Below are 21070 nucleotides of genomic sequence, written 5' to 3'. Positions count from 1 at the left end.
ATTCCATTCTTAAAATCAAGCACGACAACGGACAGCGAATCCAAGGTTCACGTGGGTGCACCCGTCCGCCGCGGGGGCGACCGCACGGCGGGGCGCGCGCTCCGGCCCGGGGGGGCCCCTGCTCTGCACAGACCTGCGCCCGCCAACGCGGGGTGCTCCGCGGGGAGGGGGTCCGCGGGGAGGGGGCGGCCCACAACCGCAGCCTCCCGACAGACAGCAGGAGCCGCGGGGCGGGTCTGTGTGCCTTCGAGGCTCTGCCTCCGGAATGCTCTGCACTCGGGCTGGGGTGGGTGGTGGGTTTGAGTTACGCTCCACACGGTGTTTAAGTGCTTGCTTTATTTTTCATGTGCAAACTGTCACTGTCTAAAGCTTTCAGAAGGACGTGTACAGAGAGGAACACCCTGCAGAGAGCCGAGGGTACTCGCGTAAGGCCCCTCCCTCCTGAGCGGGGCGGGGGCGTGGGGGCGCAGGACAGAAATATTTAGAGAAACGACGTGTTCTGCCGCGGTTAAGCTCAAGTCCCTGATTCGGTCCGAACAGAGGAGGGGGCTCCTCAGTAGGTGATTGTCCACTCTTTGACAGAGGCGTCGTGGGAGGTCGTGATCAGCGTGTGCTCGTCCAGCCAGGCCAGGCTGCTCACGTGATGGAGCCGGTGTGCATCTGGGGAGAAAGAGGGCGTTCTGAAGGGAAGCCCCTCTGCTCCCCCAACACCTCACGCGACGGAGTAGGGGACAGGCTGTGCCAACAGCGACAACAGAACCTGACCCCGTCCCTCTGCACCGAAGGGGGAGCGTCTGGAACGTGGAAGGTGGCTGCAGGCAATCTCAAGCCGGCATCCCTGCGGTCGGTCCCTCCCAGACACGGGGGCTGTCCTGACAACCAACAATGTCCCCTGGGAGTCAGAACTGCTCCTCCCCCAAGGGGGTAAAAGTCTGTTCCTTTTTATGCATAAAGCAACAATACAGACAATACACAAACAGCTTCCTGGTGTATCTGCAGTAACAAAATGGGCGGGGGCAGTGAATAAAGGCGGAGAAACCTCTCTAAGAGGTGGACTGGTGACCAGAATACCCTGAGAAACACCCACAGGGCCCCGGGCCCCCCTCTGTGAGAGGTGCACCAGGGGTGACTGCAGTCCTCCCCAGTTTCCTGCCTCTACTCTACGGACTGGGTGGGTCCTAGTACAAACCTCACAGAGCAGGGGACCCAGGTGAATCTGTTCTGGGCCACCTCCCACTGGGCCCTCCCATCTGGCTGGGGGGTGACACCAGAACAGGAGAATTTCAGATCTATCCCGGACAGACACGGTCCCTCCTAGGGCCATGAGGCATGTGTGACTACAGAGCCCTTGAAGCGAGCTATTCCCACATGTAGAAAAAGTATGTAGGGACTAAATAAAACAATTAACAATAATTTCATCTGTTTTTTGTTTTTTTAAACGAGGCTGCTAGAAACACAGAAGTCCACAGGAGGCTCCATTACACTCCTACTGGACGCTGCCCATCGTGGAGAGAACCTGATCAGCAGTTTAATTTAGGGGGTGGGGCGGGGGATGGGAAAGTGCTGTGGTCTGAATGTTTGTGTCTGCCCCTCAAAATTGTACACCAAAAATCTCATGCCCAAGGCCGTGGTATCAGGAGGTAGGGCCTTGGAAGAGCTGCGAGCACGAATGGGATCAGTGGCTTATTAAAGAGGCCCCGCAGAGTGGGGCCCAGTGAGAAGTCTCTGGCCCAGAAGAGCTCCCCAACGCCCCAGCCATGCCACCCCCTATCTGGGACTTCAGCCTCCCGAACTGTGAGCAATAAGTCTGTGGTTTATAAGCTGCCCAGTCTGCGGTACTTGTTATGGAAACCCGACGGGCTGAGAAAGATGTCAAGAGGGACCCGGTGTGCTAAGGCGCGTGCCCAGTGAATGGAGACCACCTGCTCTCCCGCGGGGAATATGTGCATCGTCGATCCCTCTGCGTGTCTAGCGGGGGCCGGCAGAATGAGAGCCATGCCTCTCGGGGGTGACTTCCCCAGAAGCACAGATGGGACACTCGGGCTTGGGGAGAGCCTCTCTGGGGCCGCCTGGGGAGCCGAGGCGGGATCGAGAGTCACCTTGGATCTTGACCCTGGTCTCAGGGTCACTTAGGGTCCAGACGTACACCATCATGTCCATGCCACCGGAGGCAAAGTGCTCGTTGTCTGGTGACCAGGCCAGGCAGACGATCTTCGCGTGGTGGCCGTAAAAAACGTTGTTCTCCTAGTTGCAGGTTGAAAACAGAGGTGGTAGGTCAGGGTTCAGGCCAGAGGGGTGCGCGTCATCTCACGTGCCCCCAGCGACCGCCGCGAGGGCCGACGCTGATGCAGCACGCTCTGCCAGGCACCGCGCACGCCTCACGGAGGGCTCACGGGAACCCAGGTGCCCACCGCTCTGTGATGAGGCCCAGGAGGGTACGGCCCCGCACGGCCCAGCGTCGGGCAGCAACCACTGTGCCCCCGGGGCCCCGAACGGCCTCCGTCCCCCCTGAGGCGCTAGGTGTGTGCGCTCTCCCTCATGGAGCCTCGGCCCAGCCAGGGCTCAGCGCAACGCAGACACGAAGGCTCGAGGAGGCCCCGCCTCGGGCAGGTGGTGCTCAGGGAAGGTTCAGGCAGCAGAGGGAGGCCGCCGGCCCCTCCCCACACACACCTGCCCACTACTCACTACTCCGCGGCCTGGGGCGGGGGGCTGGAAGGAGCCTGCAAGCTGGAGGACTAGCACTTTCCTGCCACCGTAGGAATGCTTTTTCTTCAGGGCAATTCCATTTTCTTAATCCCTAAGAAAAGGTCGACTTGACGATTTTCCTTTTCAAGTTTGCCTGTTCTGTGCTGTGTTGATCCCACCCTGTGGACCGCCTACTTAGCATGCTGTCGCAAGACTTCTGTTGTAAATACATGAAACCACTAAAAATGAGATAAACACAAAATCTGAGAAATGTGGCGAGGGAGCAGAAGGAAATCCCCTGGGAGGTGGGGTGTCATGTGGATGGAGATCCTGATTACAGGCTTTATGTCCAAAGCCTTTTGTCAGAAGTAACATTGTAGCATCAGACAGACTAAAAAGAGACTCAACTCTAGTTCATATATAAACCCAAGTATTTACAGGGAAGTGTACAGATGCCTGTAATTTAAGTGCACCCAGAATTAAGATTATCGGATGGATAATGGCAAAACCTAGGTGGTAAATTCTTTCACCTCTGCTGCATTCCAAAACCATTCAAGTGCTGGGGGGCTGGCGTGGTACAGGGCCCGGGGACCAGAGACCTGCCATCCTGTGCCCCCGCTCTGGCCACACCCAGCAAGTGACGGAACCCCTAACAAAGCTCAGTCTCCTGTCTGTGAGCTGGGGCAATGGATCGCTCTTGGCCCTCGGCTGTCCTCCCATGCCCAGGTGCCTCTGCACCCTGGTCTGCCCTCGCCAGCCCACTGCCCAGCGCCCCCCACACGTGAGGCAGTGCTGGGATGATCCGCGCTCATCTTCGTGAGACTTAAACAGCAGTGAGACTCAGGAAGAAAATCTAGTCTCAGCCCTTAGAGAAGAAGCCAGGAAGTCACTTAGCCAGGCAGCCCAGGTGAACCAATCAGCCTGCCTTCACAGCAAGCCTTGCTGCCACCCAGGGCCCTAACTTTCTGGCAAGTGTTCTATCTCACCCACAAAACCACGAGACCCTGGATGACAGTGCGTCTCCTTGTCTCACATCATTCAGCTCTGAGAACAAGGAAGCCACGGGGTCTCATGGTCTCATGCGACTGCCGGGCTGATGAGAACAGGGGAGAGAAGCCACGGCCATCCCCCCACCCCTCGCCTTCTGCACTGCCCAGCACGGGGACAGAGCCGCCCCGCCTGACCACTCACCGAGTAGCCGTCCGCGACACTGAAGACCGTGACCACTTTGCTGGCATCGCACACGGCTAGGAAAGCGCCATCGTGGGAATACGCCACATCGGTCACGGGGCCCTTGGCCTCCAGGAGCTTGCCCTCGTCCTTCAGCGTGGTGCCCAGGATGGAGTACAAGCGGACATTCCCGTCCTGCAGGAGGACAGAGGGGCACTGAGTCACTTCCCGACGTGCACCACTGCGGGAGCACACACAGGCATGCACACGCACACCCCCTCCTGACACCCTTACGCACGCTCTCCCGACACCCTCCCGAAAACCGTTCAGCAGCTCCCACAGCGTACTCAGCTTAGTGGGAAGAATTACTCAGGAAGGTAATTAAAATGCCGAGTGCTAGGCGCCCCCACTTCTGCTTCTGGGTGTTTGGGTGTTCAGGACTCTGCCTCTTTTCATAAACGCTCCAGTAAGTTCTAACGCAGGGCAAACTCAGAACTACCTATACACACTTTAGGGCCCCTGGTCTGGCTCTGTCCCCTCCGGCCACTGCCTGCCCCCTGTGCTCCGTACCCACAGGGCCCTTCCCAGCGCCCAGGAGGTTCCTTCAGGCACCGACTCACTCTGACCAAGCCCCCCTCTGTCCAACCGGCTGTCTCCTAGCGAGCTCCCCCTCCTTGTCGTGACCCAGGTGCTTCTTCACAGGGGAGGCACACCTGCTCTTTCAGATGGCAGGTGCCACCTAGTCCATGGGCTGATCAACTGCCCCAGGGGTCCTTGAGCCTGGGATGCCCAGGAGATGCCCAAGTGCCTGGCTCTACCCAGCTCTCCTCGGCGGGAGCCTCTGAGGGCTGTCTGCACATCTCTGCTGACAGTTCCGCCCGTGCTCTGGAGCTCAGCCAGGGGACACACCTTGGGCACCTGCCCTCCAGGCCAGGGACCCCCCTCCCGATTTCATGCCCCCAGGGACTTGTCTAGGACTTGGGCCTGAGAAGTGTCACACACGGTGGAATGAATCCCTGTGGCATGGATGGACAGACAGAAGGAACTGGGAGAGGTGGTGTCCTTGCGGCTGCCCCAGGCTGCCCTGGGAGGAGGCAGATCAAGGACCAGCCGCCCTCTCGGGGCAGCTGAGCTACCCGAGTGGCGAACATGATCCAAGGTGTCCCAGCTCAGTGCACGACACAGCCCTGGCCCCGCCTCTAACGCAGGAGGAAAGCCCTGTCCGACCCCAGCAGGGTTTCTGAGCTCACGGGACAAGCCCAGCTGATGCCTGCCCGCAGTGCAAGTCTGGGCCCCAGGGTCCTGGGGGTATACCGCCCACATGGAGGCATCGCAAGGAAGGAAAGGGCTACGCTCGCAGACCGCACACAGGACGTCAGAGGAGGGCACACGGCACAACGCCCGCCACCGGGCTAACTACGTGATGGGACCGCCACTTGCTGGAATGTCATTAAAATAAATGAAGACTACTAGCGTGGGGGACAATGGGGAAACTTGGGATAAACAGAGATGTGTCCTGTGTGATCACGGAGATTCACAGGCCCAGGGCTGGCAGACAACCAGGGAAAACGAAAGCTGCCAAGACCTTGAGGTGGGAACTGAGGGGATGACGAGACAGCCATCTCTCTTCTTCTTAAGTGAAAAGAGGTAAAGGTCTAGTAAGCAGGGCATGGTGCTATGCTGTGCAAGGGGGAACACCAGGTTCAAACCCCACGTCTGACTTGGACCTCCTGCCCCAGGACCACAGCTGTGAACTCTTCCCTAAAAAAAGGAAGGCTGTTTCTCAAAACATGTCAGAGGGCAGCTACCTGGGAAAGGGGTAACAGGCCCAGAAGGGACGGCCAGCACTGCGGGGTGCGGGCCTACAGGGACGGTGTCCGGGCCGAGCACGTGCAGGAGAGCAGGGCCGACGGGAACCCTGTGGGAGGCGGTGGGGCTGCTGGGCAGGAGGGGATGCAGCCCCCAGGCAGGGGCCACCACACACACACACACGGGACACAGCTTACTCGTCTGTGAACACCAGGGCAGTCCACGGGTCTTAGAGCCCCCGAGGACGGCAACACAGAGGAACAGCTACAGTGCAGGGGCTGACAAGCTCTGCTCTCTGTGTCTGGGCAGTGGGGGCTCGACGCCGTGCCCACGGGCTCCTGGGGGAAGGAACAGCTTGTGGCCGTGACAGGGGGCTCCCTCACCCGCTCGGGCAGGCACCCTGACCTGGCTGGTCCCCCTCCGGGCTGGAAGGGCGGGCAGCAAGAACCACTTCTGAGGCTGGGGGGCGAGTGGAGTGGCCAGTGCCGAGCTGACGCGTCCCACGGGCCAGCTACTGGGCAAAGCCCTGCCCGCAGACCAGCCTTTCCTCAGCCCTCACGCCGGCTCTGCGAGATCGGCCGTGGGCCTCTGGGGGGCAGCTGGCCCTCGGCACGGCCGGCACTGCCCGACACTGGCGCCCTTCCCTGGGGGCGCGGAGGTCTGCCATCTCGGCTGCGGAGCTCCCTCATCAGGGCACCTGAGCCCCCCGGGGCCGGACGGGGCGAAGGGAGCCGGTTTGTAAAGCAGGCAGGACTCGGCCTGGCAGGCAGGGACCACCGGGCCCCCGCGGCTCTAGGTTTAGGGGGGCAGGAGCAGCACAGACGTCAGCACTGAAGGAAATCCCTGAACCCATCGGGTTAGTGCTGCTTCGCACGGGCTAGCCATCTTGTCACGCTCCTCCCACCTACAACCCGCCAGCCCAGCTCACCCGTGCTGGTCCTCTCGCAACACGCTAAGTCACGCGTGCCCCACGCATTCGTGTGGCTGACGGCCCAGCGGTCCCCCTGCTGTGCGCTCCCCAGCCCAGCCCCTCCCGCTGCCCGGGCCCTTGGTCCCCCACCACTTCCCTATCTGCCTCAGGACGCTCCACACTCACCCAGCCTGTGTCACCCCCAAACCGCCCGACAGCCGGGGGCAGGAGACTCACCGTGCCCCCGACAGCCACCGTGTCACTGCTGGGGTGCACCGCCACCACTTCGGGCTCGTAGCCGGGGCTGTCGATGCTGAAGCACTTCTTCTGATCCTTGAGCAGGACGATCTGAAAATCACAGGCAGCAGTCAGGGTGCAGAGGCCGGGGACAGACCGCTCGGCCCCGCTCTGGGCCCCGTCTCGAAGCTTGCTGGGAGCAGGGGCCCTGTGACCCTGCGTTGTGCTTCCGCCCTCATCAGCCGCTCGGGGCTGTGACTCTTCCTAGTCACAGCATCGTAGTAACGATCGGCTGCTGTCACTGTCACCGCACGTGCCGGCTTCTCGGGAAGCCATCTGACGCCAGAACTTTCCATCCTCCCGTTACACAGTTCCACAGGAGCTCTGCCGAACGGCCTTCTCCTGAGGTTCAAGGGATGCAAGCATTTGGAAGAGCGGGGCTCTAGAGCAACACTGGGAACGAACAGGACACGCCGGAGTCTAAGTTCTGAAATCCCAGGTCCAAGGAAAGCCCCTCCGCACCGCCCTGGAGCACGGGAACATCCACGTGTGCTAGTGTGAGCGTCTCGCACAGCTGGGGGGCAGTGTTGGTACGTCTTCCACACAAAACTGGGTCCCAGGTGGGGGCGCCAGCGAGCAGAGAGCACAGCTGGGCCCCAGGTCCACAGAAGCTCTTCGCTCCCAACCGGCCTCCCCCCAGAGCACGACCTGGCCCAGGCAGCAGGCAGAACAGGACAGATGGTGCACAGCAAGGCAGCTGGACTGTGGCGCGGCGAGCCCTGTGCGGGGCTCCACCCCAGCCAGGCCTGAGTGCCCAGGTGTCCAGGCCCTACTGAGGGCCCTGCGGGGTTTGATCCTGGCTCGGCCGCCTACTGCTTGTGGGGACAGCTCTGTCCTGAGCCTCAGCTCAGCTTCCCAGGGCAGAAGAACCTAACGGTGCCTACACATCACAAAGCTGGAATCCGACGTTCAGGGTAAATAAAGTCCCTAATAAAGGCAAATAAAAGTAGCAGCTAAGGTCCGCTGAGCCTGAGACACAGGCCTTGCTAAGAGTGCTGCACACACCCCGCCCCTGGAGACGGCAAGATCACCACCCCCACCCCCATACAGACGAGAAAATGGGGTACAGCTATAACTCTCAAAACCAAGCTGGGGCTCGCGTCTGGGCCCCCTGGCTCCCACGCGGTTAACTTCTGCCCACTGGTGCTCACAAGAGGCCCTCTGTACACGAGGACCCTCTGCGCCCTCCACCCCCACGTGCCCCTTGCTACCCCTCCTGCTTCTAGCTCCTGGACTGCTCCCAGACAGCATGGCCTAGATCTGTGACGGCTTTGGCTTCATCCCACAGCACCCCTGCCCAAGCTACCAGCTGCCCCACAAAGGGCAGGCCGGCCCCTGCCCCCACTGTGCAGTGGCCTCCGCTTCTGCGTGTCCTGTGGGGCGGGGGCTGGGGGAAGAGGACAGGTGGACAGGTGGCCGCACCCTCACTAAGACCCACCACTGAAGACGCAGCCTGAGAAACCCTCACCGGCCATCTGCCCGACTCAGGAAGTGGACGTACCTATCTGACCGGTAAGGACTAGGGGCACCAGCATTTGCCAAAACTTGCCCAAGACGTGAGACTTGAACCTAGCTGTTTCCCTTCCAGCACATTCTGCTGACCCTCTGACCTGCAATGAGAAGTTCTACGGAAGCTTCCTACCTGGAGTGGGGCAGGGAGGCTGGGCAGCAGTGGCACATCACAGAACAATCCTGCACTCCCCCACCCCTCCCCAGCGCGGCACCAGGCTGGCCCCTCTCTGACCCTTTGTGCAAGCCCCGCTATGAGCCTTGGAGGAAGGCCTGTCAGGACTGCCCTCCACCGACAGGAAACTGAGGCCTGGAGACACGGAGCGCACCCCACGGAGTCGCAGCCCAGGCCCACCCGTGCTTCTAGAAGGCTGCCTTTCAGGCCCCCTACACACCCCCCGCCATAGCTCTCCACGCAGTTCATGCCTGTTGTTCCCCCACCGACCACCCAGGCTGCTGACAGAAGTTCCTGCTATCTAGGACACGCAAAAAACCATTCTCCCAGAAGCACTTAAGTGAGCAGGATGGAGGGGCGGGGGACCCCGAACGGCAGCTGCCTTTACCAGGGTTGTCTCTCCTGCCGTCGGGGGCTGTCACACCTGCCCTCCCTGATCTACACGCTGGGATGCCCGGTCTGCTGACAGACGCCGCCTGCGCCGGAGCAGAGCCTGGTAGGAAGTGGGTCACGCCAGGGTCTCGATCAAGGGTGCTTTGTTCCAGAAATTCCAAAAGAAAAGGTGTATAGGTAACCTGCCTTGAATGAGAAGCCAGGCCGCAGAGCTGGGATACCTAATGCCATTCTGGTCCCAGCACCCCGGCCATCGTGCGGCCTTGGGGAAGTCACCAGATCACTGCGCCTCGGCCCCGCTCAGGAAAGGAAGGTGCATCGCTGCAAGGAGCCTCACAAGCCCCCCTGTGAGCTGCCAAGGAGGAGAAAAGCAGAGCTCACAGACAGTGAGGAGCATGTGCGGATCACACAGCTCCAGGCCTCAGGGCTGCACCCCCGGCAGGCCCCCCGGGCTGATGGGCACACGGGGAGGCTGATGCCTGACAGCCGTGCCCTCTGGCAGCTGCAGACCCTGGGCAAGCAACTTACCCCCCTGTGCCTGTCTCCGTGTCTACAGAATGGGGAGGACCCTGTGCTACCGGGGAGGCCTGCGGACGGAGCCAACAGGCGTGCACGTGGGGCTCGGACAGACACGTATCAGAGCTCCCGCCGCACGGGAGGCCAGGGGAGATCGGAGGTCAGATGCCGCGGCCTGCCAGTCCCGCTCTGCCACCCTGCCCGTCCTCCCCGCCACACCGAAGCAGACCGTACCTGCCCGATGCACACGACCACGGCGTAGCCTCCGGGGCCCACAGCCACGCACTTGGGCTGGACGTCCATCTTCACAACTCCCTGCCCACTGGTGCAGACAAGGGAAAACGTGTTATGTCCACCTCATGGGGGCTCGGCGTGCGGGTTAAGCACACACTCACCACACACCCACAGCAGTTCCGGGGGCAGGAAGCAGAGATGCTAGTCCATCCACACGGACAGAGCCATGAGCTAAAACCTGGGACCAGTGAGAAAGGGCCCCCGGCTCCAGGGAAAGAGATCGGAAATCACGCAGGGGCTGGGGTCAGGGGGCTCCCGTCTCTGTTACCTGAGGACTGCCCATGGACCGCCCTGGGGGACCCCATCCTGCTCTCGTCCTGCGTCCATTGGCCACAGACCCTGGCAATCCCTGGATACAGATGGAACCAAGCCCACCACCCACTCCCATGGTCACAGCCACTCTGCTCAGCAGGGTGACTCTTCTGAAGAATCGGATACTTTCACAGATGAAAATCAGGTCTTCGTTTTTGGCTAATGCCGTGAAAACACGCCCTGGAAAATCTTGCACACTTACAAAAACTTCTTGAAAAGAGTAAACGAAGGAAAATCCCCTGTGACTGGCCAAGTGTGGGGTCTGGGAGAGCATCTGGGTTGAGATGTTGCGCCTGGCTTCCCAGGCAGAGTCTACACAGCTCACCGTCCACGTGGGCCACTGGACTGTCACCCGGCCCCCGGCCGAGAGCCCGGTACAGGAGGAGTAGTTGGGGGGAGCAGTGAGAAGAGCAGAGTGCCATCGAGGGCTGCGGGCCGGAAGCAGTGTGGGCGGAGGGCCCCTCTTCCGGGGTGCACTGTGGACCCAGGCCCCCGGCAGCCCTCACCTGTAGTCCCTCAGCGTGAGGTTGGTGTACCGCACAGTGTCGTCCATGCTGCAGCTAACCAGCTGCCCGGACTCGTCCACCGTCATCCTGGACACCTGGTTCGTGTGGCCCTTCCCGGCGAAGGCGTCATTCTCCCCCGTCTCAGAATCCCAGTAATGTGGGGCGGCGGTTAAGGAAAAGCCGCCTCCAGGACATGGCGCAGGCCCCACTGGGGATGCCTGGCCGTCCCTCCTTCGGGACAGCGTATGTGGGACGGGGAGCACGGGGCCTGAGGGGACGTCTACGGCAAGTCTAAGTCCGAATTCCAGAACGTTCTGGTGACAGTGGGCCACTGAGGACGCGCCGAGCGACGAGCAGTCCGGCCGGACCCCCTGCAGCAGCCGGCACGGAAGTGTGCGGGTCCCCGCTGGCCAGCGGTGCACACGGACCACAGCCCGGCGGCGGCGGGCTCCCGCAGCGAGGGGACAGCTCTTCACTGCGGCCCCGCGCCACTGAGCCCACGCCGCCCTGTGTCCTGCAGCGTGCCGTCAAGCCCGTGACCGTCAGCAGGAGGCTGGCTGTGCCTCCCCGCTCAGAGGGTGGCCAGCCAGGTGCCGCCGGGGCTGACCCACCCTGGCTGACCCACCCTGGCTGGGCTGGTTTACACGCTGCGAGCGGGAGGTGCTCAGCGGGGAGGGGTGCTTTAAGTGAGGAGGCTTTTCTTTCACACAAACACCTGAAAATCTCATTTCCAATGAAGATTATTGTTGCCTCTCGAGCGCCACGGGAATGCTGCACGGCCGACAAGCTCTTGTGATGGAGACCCAGCGCCTGATGCCCGAGGAAACGCAGCTATCTGAGCATCAGAGTTCACACCAGGGCAACTGAAGACGGCGCGACTGCAGACCCGCACGCCACTCCAGAAGGGCGGGTTCTAGAGCCTTCTCTGCCCCTGATTATCATGCAGCCCCCACCACACACTACCCTCCTTACATTTAATGGGGCAGAGGATGACGTGTCTGCCCTCCTACCCCAGGGCTGTGGGGAGGCCTCCCTAACTGGAGCTCTCTTGGGAAAACCGCAAAGCCCTGCAGGGAAGCGTGGGCCTGCACCCCAGCACCCCACAGACAACAGTCCTGGGAGGAGCGCGGGCTGTAAGGGCTGCTTCACATGCCTCCAGGGAAAGTCTCGCAGGACCGCAAAGAACCTCAGCACAAGCGAGATTGTGGTTCCAGTCCCAGGGGCCGCCGACAAGCGGTGTGACTTTGGGGAAGGCACTTGAGCATTCTCAGCTTCTGTTCTCCACTTTTAAAACAAGGGGAACAATACTGACAGGTTCTAGGTCCTACTTAATCCTAAGACTCCTGACTCACGGCTTGTGAGAGGGATCCGGCAGCACTAGGGGCCCAGGTGGGGGCAGCAGTTCGATTCAGAGCTGAACAGCCACTTACAGCTACACAGAGAGAAGTGACCCACCAGGTCAAGGCTGCAGCACGGAGCCAGAGGCCCCCAGCATGGACACGGCCCGCTGGTCGGAGCCCTGCTGCCGCCACCTGGCTGGCCTGGCCTTTGGCTCAACGGGGACAGAACACTCCCACCTCTCCTGTCAGTGGCCCCGGAGCCAGCTCTGTGAGTCAAAGGATATTGATGTGTCCATCGTGGCTCCCGGAGTAGATGTAGGACTTGCCACCGTTTTTATGCACCGTCAGACACTGGATGGATTTGCTGTGACCCTGCGGAGGACATGGACAGGGCAGGGTGAGCTGAGAACACGCCATCCTGTGTCTGCAACCTGCCAACCGCCCTCCACTGACTGTGCCCCTGGGGGATGAGGCAGAAGGCCGTCCACATCGTGGCGGACGTCCGTGCCGACATCCTGCAGCGCCCCGTGTGCCCGAAACCCCCTTCCATGAGCCACGGCCTGCTTTTCCCCAGCTGACTGGCCATCTGGCAAAACCCCATCATGCAGCCCTCCCCTCCTGGGACCCAACCTCAACCCCGGCCAAGGATGGGATCTAATAAAACCCCAGGAGCCAAGGGCCTGGTCCGTGCAACTGACCCTGGCAGTGCCCCCGAACGGGGGAAAGGCTGCTCATGTCTGGCAGACGGGGGGCGGGGAGCCCCAACCCCGAGCTGAGCCTCCGTGGAGCGGAAGCAGCAGTTAGCGGGACCAGTCGCAGGAGGGCCTAATGCTCACTCACGGAGGCAGGTGGGGGGACGTCCGGGGTGAGAGACCCAGACAGTCCTGGGGTGCTGCTAACAGTCTGTTCTCTCCCCAGAACCGGAACATACAACCCTAGCTTGGACTCCTGGCTGATGAGGTTTCTTCTCTCCCAGCACGCCGCTCCCCACCCAAGCTGTCGGAGGGCCCTGACCCCCAAAACCTCTGACTCCTCTGCAGCAGTCCCCCGCTGCTAGGGGGGACACGTAACCTCGCTGTAACTGCTCCTGGGGGCCTGGGGTGGGCAGGTCTCTGTCTGGTCTCTCCCAGCAATGCTCCGCAGCCCGGTGGCACAATTCTGCACAGGCCTTGCCCCAGGAACTTCCCAAGCGTCCTGCGGGGTTCCACTTGTTACCACACCATGGCAAGAAGCTTCCGAGAGAGGGTCACACAGTTCTCAGGAGACACACTGGGTCCTTTCGACCTCACGTCTCCTTCTAGGACACAGTCCACCAGCCCTGGTACTTAACGCGTGGTCCTCAGACCAGATCGGCCCCACTGGGCATCCCACCTGCGCATCCTGAGGACTCAGGACCTGCACCCGGGGAGATGCCTGGGGACTCCATGCACATGCCCTGCCTGGGGCCACAGCCTCACCCGGGGACTTGTGAGGAACCTGAGCTCGCATGTGCCCCACAGATGTCCCCAGACGAACCCAGCCGCCGTGTTTGAACAAGCTGCCTCTCAGCTGACTCTGATGGACGTTCTAGCTTGTAACCACGGCTCCAGCTACACATTGGAATCCCCGGGTGTGTTTTAAAGAAGTACCAACAGCGAGAGCCACCCCTAGAGGTTCTGACCAAATCCCTCTGGGGCAAGTCCAGTTCCAAGGCCTCCCGGTCCTCCTTCAGGCTCTCCAGGGATCCAGCCCTTTCTCTATCTCAACGTGTGGGGCTGAGAACTGCTAATCTAACTCCGGCCTTCTCCTGGGCCCCCACGCATGGCTCAAACACTCTGCAGCGTGAGATCAGCACCAAGTACCCCCTGGGATTCACGCACACGTGCTGTGGCGGGAGCGGGAACAGGAGTTTCTTTTCTGCTAACTGTAAAAGCCCACAGGATGCCCCAAGCTGGCCTGGGGGCAACAGAAGCCCAGCCTGTAGCTCCCGTGCTTTCGGTGGCCCGCGGGAAATTGCTCTTCCGGGCCCAGGTGGGCTGACAGCAACACCTGAATGTCTCAAGGAATTTCTCCCCATCACAACTGGAGGCCCAGCAAAGTGACTGTGTCCTGCGATGGCCCCTGGCTCTGTGCTAGGCCATGTACACCCGCATGACATATACACCACGCCAGGCTGGGAGCCCATCGAGGAGGAGGTCCCAACGCCCCGTCCTTAGGGCCAAGTGGGGGGGGGGGGGGGAAGCGTCATGAGAGCAGAAGGTGTGGGGCCAGCAGCGAGGACAGACGCTGCTGTTACACCAGCTCGGTCCTCCCCCGCAAGCCACATCCCCTCCTGAATGGACACAGCGGCTCCCACCTAGGCAACCCCTCCATCAACTCCTAGGCAGAAGCAGGGTCTGCAGGGAGCGGCACCAGCCGGCCCTGTCCTCAGGGAGCGCCTAGGTCCTCACCTGGCTGCTCGTTTCCGGACAGGGGGAAGGCATGCCCCCCACCCCCCTCAGAGTAGGGGCACCCAGGGCAGACTCTGGGCATCAGCTGCCCTGAGGAAGGCTGAGGAAGGCTGGAGATGGGTCCCAGCATCTCCCATCGCTTGCTGCTGCACAAACTCCCGGCCGGGCGTCCACCCGTTTCTCCGAACTCATTCCCTCCCACGTGCCGTCCCTGCTCAACCACATAAAACTCAAGGCCTCCTTGAACTCCATCCCATGTTCAAATGCCACATAATGCCCAGGTCCAGTCCCAAGGCCTCCCGGTCGTCCTTCAGGCTCTCTGCCGGTCCTCCATGTCTGTGGTGATGCTCTTGGGGCCCCGTGTGTTCCGGCTGTCAGCTCCTGAGGGAGGCTCTTCTCCCCAGGGCCCGGGGACTCCTGACAGCAGGGGGAGGGTCACTGTCCACAGCCCCAAGGCCCTGAGCCCCTGGTGCTTCTAGAAGCTCAAGGGGAACTCGGCACCAGCCTCCCACTTCTCCTAAACACATATCCCAAAGCAACTAGCATCCTGCCGTTGCCCAAACCCGCAGGGCTGGTCCCCCTGGGCCTCACGCAGGTTCTCCCTTCTCGCTGGGCGCACACCTCTGCCAGCCCCTTGGACAGAGGCACTGTCGGCACAGCCTTACCTTGATGACCCGCAGGGGTTTGCTGGGGTTGTTTTTGTCCAGGTAATTGATGTACCCAGACAGGGAGATGCTGAGGAGGTGGTCCTTCTGCCACAAGCAGCCCAACTGCTGGTCCAGAACGGTGGAGCCCATTGTAAACGTACTGACGACAGAGTTCACACTGACGTCCCAAATCTTCGAGGTTTTGTCTCCGGAAGCAGAAAGCAAATGGGTGCTATCAGGGCTCCAACTGATCTACTCAAAGGAAACAGCGGGCCACGCGTCAGCGAGCAAAGAGTGGGAAGGGGCCTCAGAAAGCAGCCTGCCCACAGCCCCCATTTCTGAGCAGGGAGAAGCCACGGCGGGGGGTGGGGGAGCCGGTGGGACCAGTGTCCAGGCCCCTGCTCTGGCCACTGGCTTCTCCAGGCCACGACACCCCTTCTGTGTGACCGTGAAGCTTTCCACCGCCGCCCCTACTCAGCCCCCTCAAACTTCATGCTTCTGACTCCAAGTTGTGTCCGGACGACTGCACACGTACACACGGCCCCACCATAGTCGCTGAAACGCTCATACAACCCGGATCCGTACTCACAGCGTAAATGCCTCCGTCGTGAGCCTTGCCTCCTCCCAGGGCACACACTTTCTCTCCCGTCTTTCCATCATAGATGTAGATCTTTCAAGGAATAACACACATGTGGGTCACAGGTGGGAGGATGCGCTCACCAGCTGGCATGCAAAATGAGCTCTTCCTCGTCCCTGCTCTACCATCAAGAGTTTGCTACTGTGACTCTTAAAAAAAGAATCTGAAAAATGTGCTAACAGGCAGAGTTTCCAGCTCCATTTAAAAGGAGAGAACTGGAAAGGGGGCCACCAAGCTGTGAGGACACAGCCTGGGAACGGAGTGCCTCCCAGGAATGGGATGGAGGGAGAGTCTGAGTTCCTCTTGGGAAGACTGGCTTTGGGAGGCTGGCCTGCCCTGAAGAGTTGAGAGGCGGTCAGATGAGCCCCCACCACCTTGGGCCCCAGCCCTCACCTGACCATCCGCGCTGGCTGTGGCAAATCTGTTCCCATCAGGAGAGAATCGCACACAGTTGACAAAGCGGCCGTGATCCTGCAGGAAAGAGCACAGTTATGCACCTGATGACAGGAGACTCTGGAAAATTCTTCATGAAATACGCAATCTGCTTCAAACATCTGCTCCGGCTGCCAATGTGAACTATCAGTCCACAGGAAGACCTCAGAGCTTAAATAAAACAAGCCTGAAGCAGCTCCTGACTCACTGGGAGGTCTGCATCAGCCTGCCTGTCTTGGCCCAGGCCCATCTGTGCCCGCAAGGCTGTCCCCTGCTAGGCCTCCCATTCCATGCTCGGTCGGATGCCTGAGCTCCCCTTATCCTCATTCCACAGAGCAGACAGAGCCCAGACAAAGCCGGCTCTCTTCCCTCAGGGCCCCAGAGGTAGCTCAAGCCCAGAACCCTAGGCCTCTTCCCCAAGTCTCCAGGGCCCAGCACACAGCAGGTGCTCAGCTGGATCAGGATGGAGCTGAGTTAACTGAGGTTTTAAAGAAATTAGACAATGGTCTTACACTTCTGGGGAGTAAGACTCCAGATGACTTCCAGGGATGATTCCCTTTCCTAAAGATTCATTCTTTCCTCCATCAAGGGTTTGCATAAGAAAACATCCTCTAGGGGCACCTGGGTGGCTCAGTCGTTAAGTGTCTGCCTTCGGCTCAGGTCATGATCCCAGGGTCTTGGGATCAAGCCCTGCATCGGGCTCCCTGCTCCACGGGAAGCCTGCTTCTCCCTCTCCCACTCCCCCTGCTTGTGTTCCCTCTCTCGCTGTCTCTCTCTGTCAAATAAATAAAATCTTTAAAAAAAAGAAAAGAAAACATCCTCTAAACACCCCACACCTCCTCCTCTACCTGTAAGAAACACCCCTTAAGTGAACTTAATAATTTATTATTAACTCTCCTCAAGGTAGGAAGTGTTAAGGGCTTCTGGGGTATAAACACCTAACCTTAAGGAAAACCCGCACCTATCACCTGCCCCCACAGTGCCCTCCAAGGCCAAGCACCGAGTCAACTTAAGTCAGGAGCTGCTTGTGTGAAGGCTCCGCACGCGTCTGCGTCACGTGAGGGGCTGAATCGTGCTGAAATCGTGCCACCTGTGAACAGAAACCTCCTTAGGAAAGAGAAGAGGGTCTGTGCAGATGCAGTTGAGGTACGATGAGGTCCTTAGGGCAGACCTAACGCTCCATGAGGAAGATTAGGACAAGACACAGACGGGGAGGGAAGAGCAGGTGAAGATGGAGGCAGACTGGGAGGACGCTCCTCGAGCCAAGGAATGCCAGCGGACAGAATCTGGAAGGAGTCGGGGGAACACAAGCCTGCTGACACCTGGATCTCAGGCTCTAGCTTCCAGAAACGAGAAGAAATCCCTGTTGAAGCCCCTGGTTTGTAGTCCTTTGCTGTGGCAGCCACAGGGAACGAGGACACCAAACACCATCATCTGTAACGCTCCTGGGATAATAACCCTTCAAGGACACTGTGCTCACTGCACTGCGAAGAAACTCAGGCCAGGAAGGAGAAATTGGGGCCAGGATCCCGAGGAAGGGAGCCATAGAGCCGGGATCGGAGAAACCCATGTGTCTGCGAAGTCCAACTGGGAGGCTGAGCAGAAGAGTCACCCCTCAATTGGGTTTTCCCCGGTGTAGGCAGCTCTCGTCTCGGACACACGAGACTGTGATCTCCGCCCACAGACTCTTCCAGGCCAGGCACCTTGGGCCCCAGGCAATTCGGTCCAGAGCTGGAGCACAAAGCCAGCCCCGCATTCTGCTCTTTAGCAATCACACCACTGCTCAGCTGACAAGGCCAGAAGCAGCCAGCCCTTCATCTCCCTCAGAGGGATTCCCCCGCAGGGGTGGGGACTGGAAAGCCTGAGCACTCTGAGCCCAATGACACTGGGGATCCACACAAGCCGGCTTTCCTTTCTGCCTCTTTCTGGCAAACACCGTCGTGGGGCTGCAACTTTGCTCTGACTCAACAGCCTGACCTCTGGGGCATCATCATCAGTGCCCGCGGCAGAGGTGCGATGGGGCACGGCTTCAGCCTGAACTTGGCTCTGGTTTTGGGACCGCTGGGAGGCAGTTCCCATTACTAACATGCCACCCACCTGGCTCCCGGGGCCCAGCCTCAGCCAGGCCAGGTCTGCAGGGTGACACCAAGGCCACAGACTGGAGTTTCTTACGTGTGCTCATCTGTGTGAGGGCTGACCTTCCACGCTCCAAGGTCTGGCCCCCATGTTTTAGAGCAGGCGCAATCCGCCAATCTGAACCACAGTGGAAGGAATCCGCTTCCCAAACTGCGATCTCTCAAGCCCTCCAGAGTGCTTCTGCCTCCACCATGGTCACCTGTCACCCACCACCTCACCACTGCGAGGGCCCTGGGGAGCCTCCAGGCACCTCCCAGGAGACAACCAGGCCCAGAGGGAACCTGGGTCTCCGGTTTCTCTTCCAGAACACTGGGCTTAGCTGCACTAGCTCTGGGGCCTGGGCAGGCCAGGTCATATCCTTAACTCCCCAGGCCAAATGCCACCGTGGTGCCAGCCGGGCTCCCCAAGAACTGGGGTGCTGAAAGAGCGCACAATAAACGGAGCAGACCCTGGGCTAAAGGGGTCGCTGCAGTGGGATGCTGAGCCCCCTTTACTGGGCATTAAGGAATATGCCAGGAGTTAGATGGCCGGCCACCACTCAAGAGAGAACAGGAACATCCCCGTATCCCAAGCCCAGCTCAGGGAAGTCAGGATGCCCTCCTGAAGGGCGGCACCAGACACCCAAGCCCCACACCTGCCCATGTCCACCCAGCGGCCGGAGCGATCCCATTATGAGGCCACTGCCTCTCCTCAGAAAGGTCTTCTCCCTTGACCACCGGCCCGTCTCTCCGGATCCGACTCCTCCCAGCACTCAGCATCCCCGATGTTACAGGGGATGTCACCCATGATGGGCTCGTGGCCCTCCTCCCGGATGGAACGCCGCCAGGTCCCTCCCCAGGCCCTAGAACAAGACAGGCTTGTGGGAAAGCCTGGGTTTAGTGAGGGCCAGAAAGAGCAGATGCCCCCAGAGGACCAGGCGCTGTGTGAACCCAAGGCCTTTGGCTTTAGAAACTCCTCCCTGTCAGCTTTTCCTGCAGCTTGAGCCAAGAGTCCAAATGAGCAGGAAACTGATGTCTGCTCCTGAAATAGCCCACATAAAGGCAAACAGCAGTGAACAGCCCATTAACCAAAAAAGTGAGGGCTAAAAATAGCCTGTTCCACAGGGAGGTGAGGCCTGAGTACAAAGGAACGGGTCCGGGGAACCATCACGGGGTGGGGGGGCGGGGGGCATGGGGAGGGTTCAGACACCTGACGGGCTTCTTCCGGCTGCCCGACCCAGCGGCCACCTACTGGGCTGGGGCTCCCAGCCCCTGGCCCTCCCCACGCTCCCTGGAGGAGTCACAGCCCCATCCTGCAGGCCTAGCTCACTCAGGCCATGCCCTGATGTGGAAGGTCCTCGGTGTCCGGTCTACGCCTGTCGGCCCATCAGTCACAGCTGACACTCACTGCAGCTCGGCGGGGACTGTGTCAGCGGATCCTCCCGAGAATCCCCCACGGGATTCACTATCTCTCCCCCATCAACACCTGACCCACCAGCACCCCCTCCAGACACTGAGAACAGAGCCGTGAAGCCATCAGGTAATAAGTAATGTACCTGAGCCCCCGTCACTGATAGGCTCAAGCACCACGGGGCTCCACGGCCCGGCTCCAGCGAGCACAGGCCGATGAGCTGGTCCGCTCAGGTGTCCCCTCTGGGAGCCCTCCCTGGTTTCACTGGCCCCAGCTGTCCCCTGAACGCACAACTGCTCCTAACCCTCACACTGAAATGCCTGCCCACCTGTCCTGCTGCCCTCCCGAGCTCATGGAGGGAGAACCGGCTCGGGCGCCTGGGCCCACCTCCCCGTCCTCCCTGAGCTCATGGAGGGAGAACCGGCTCGGACGCCTGGGCCCACCTCCCCGTCCTCCCTGAGCACGGCACGCGCCTCCACAGCTGGCGCTCTGAAAATGGCCTCTGTCCTCCCCTGAAACCCTGCCTCGCTCCTTCAGTCCGCCGCCCCCTCCACTCCTGCCGTCCTGGCCAGGCCACTCACGCTGCCATCAGCCACGTGGGGCAGGAGTAGACCAGCAAGGAAATGGGGGGAAGGAGACCTGCCCCGTTGACCCCCAGCATGACCGGCACCGATGAACCCACAGCTCTCTGAGAAGCCAGACCGGCAGGTCCAAGGGCGGGAGGCGGAACGGCTAAGGACGAGGCAGGCCATTCTGTGGGCCCAGCCTGGGCTGGAACAACGCAGGCCCCCGATACACGCTGAAGGACCGACACTGCTGCTTTCTGCCCTGCTGTGAGTCAGGAACAGGGAAAACCACCAGAAAAGCCTGCAGAGCAGAGCTCCAATTTACTTACCTGCCTAGAAAGGCAGTGCCTCTAATAATAGCCAAGACAGATTTCTGACTCAACTCCGCTCCGCTGCGTAGAAGGAAGTGGGACACCCCCCTTCAGTGCCGCCCGTGATGGGTGAGACCACACAGGTGGCAGGGGAAAGCCCAGGACAGCCGGCTGGAGAGGAGACCAGGTGTCCCCTCTGCCACAGGTGGGCGCCATGCACGCTCAGAAACTCAGGCAGGATGTTCCCATTTCCAGATCACACAGCCACAGCCTGGACAAGCGGGCCCGGGCCACAGGAGTGCCGCCTAAGCAACCGCTGAACTAGACAAACTATCCTATCGCCCGCAACACGTGGCTGTGGGAAAGGCTGACACAGTGTTCTCAAGAGCTTGCTCCAGAAGGGGCCTCCATGGTCGTGCCCGGCAGAAGAGGAAGCCCAAGGCCAGAAGGGCGCTGAAACCTGCCCAATGCGCCCACGGGCAAGGTGCACAGACAAGGCGGGCAAGTGAACCACGCCTCGGTCGCAGGGACGTGCTCGGAAGGAAGAAATTCCTGCTGCAGAGGCCGGAGTAGGTAAGGGCCCACCTGCCCCTTCTTTCTTGGGTCC

The 21070-nt window shown here is 60.5% G+C and overlaps 1 protein-coding gene across 1 annotated transcript in view; it reads right to left on the bottom strand.

Annotated features, from left to right (window-relative positions):
* Nucleotides 1-321: 321 nt before the first annotated feature.
* The window catches only part of WDR1 (WD repeat domain 1), a 42578-nt gene continuing 21829 nt past the window's right edge, over nt 322-21070 (bottom strand). The window contains exons 6-15 of the mRNA XM_081812612.1: nt 16023-16100; nt 15582-15662; nt 15011-15244; nt 12196-12288; nt 10577-10728; nt 9699-9786; nt 6812-6922; nt 3877-4050; nt 2100-2244; nt 322-660 (exon numbers count right to left, since the gene is read on the bottom strand). Of these exons, the coding sequence (XP_081668738.1) occupies nt 554-660; nt 2100-2244; nt 3877-4050; nt 6812-6922; nt 9699-9786; nt 10577-10728; nt 12196-12288; nt 15011-15244; nt 15582-15662; nt 16023-16100 (1263 nt within the window). The 3' untranslated portion in view covers nt 322-553. The remainder of the gene's footprint in view (nt 661-2099; nt 2245-3876; nt 4051-6811; nt 6923-9698; nt 9787-10576; nt 10729-12195; nt 12289-15010; nt 15245-15581; nt 15663-16022; nt 16101-21070) is intronic.

This window comes from Leptonychotes weddellii, chromosome 2 (assembly GCF_054177405.1).
Source record: "Leptonychotes weddellii isolate Sample4059 chromosome 2, ASM5417740v2, whole genome shotgun sequence".
Lineage (NCBI taxonomy): Eukaryota > Metazoa > Chordata > Mammalia > Carnivora > Phocidae > Leptonychotes > Leptonychotes weddellii.
Note: the sequence above shows the minus strand (reverse complement) of the source record. Positions and strands in the feature narration are given on the sequence as shown.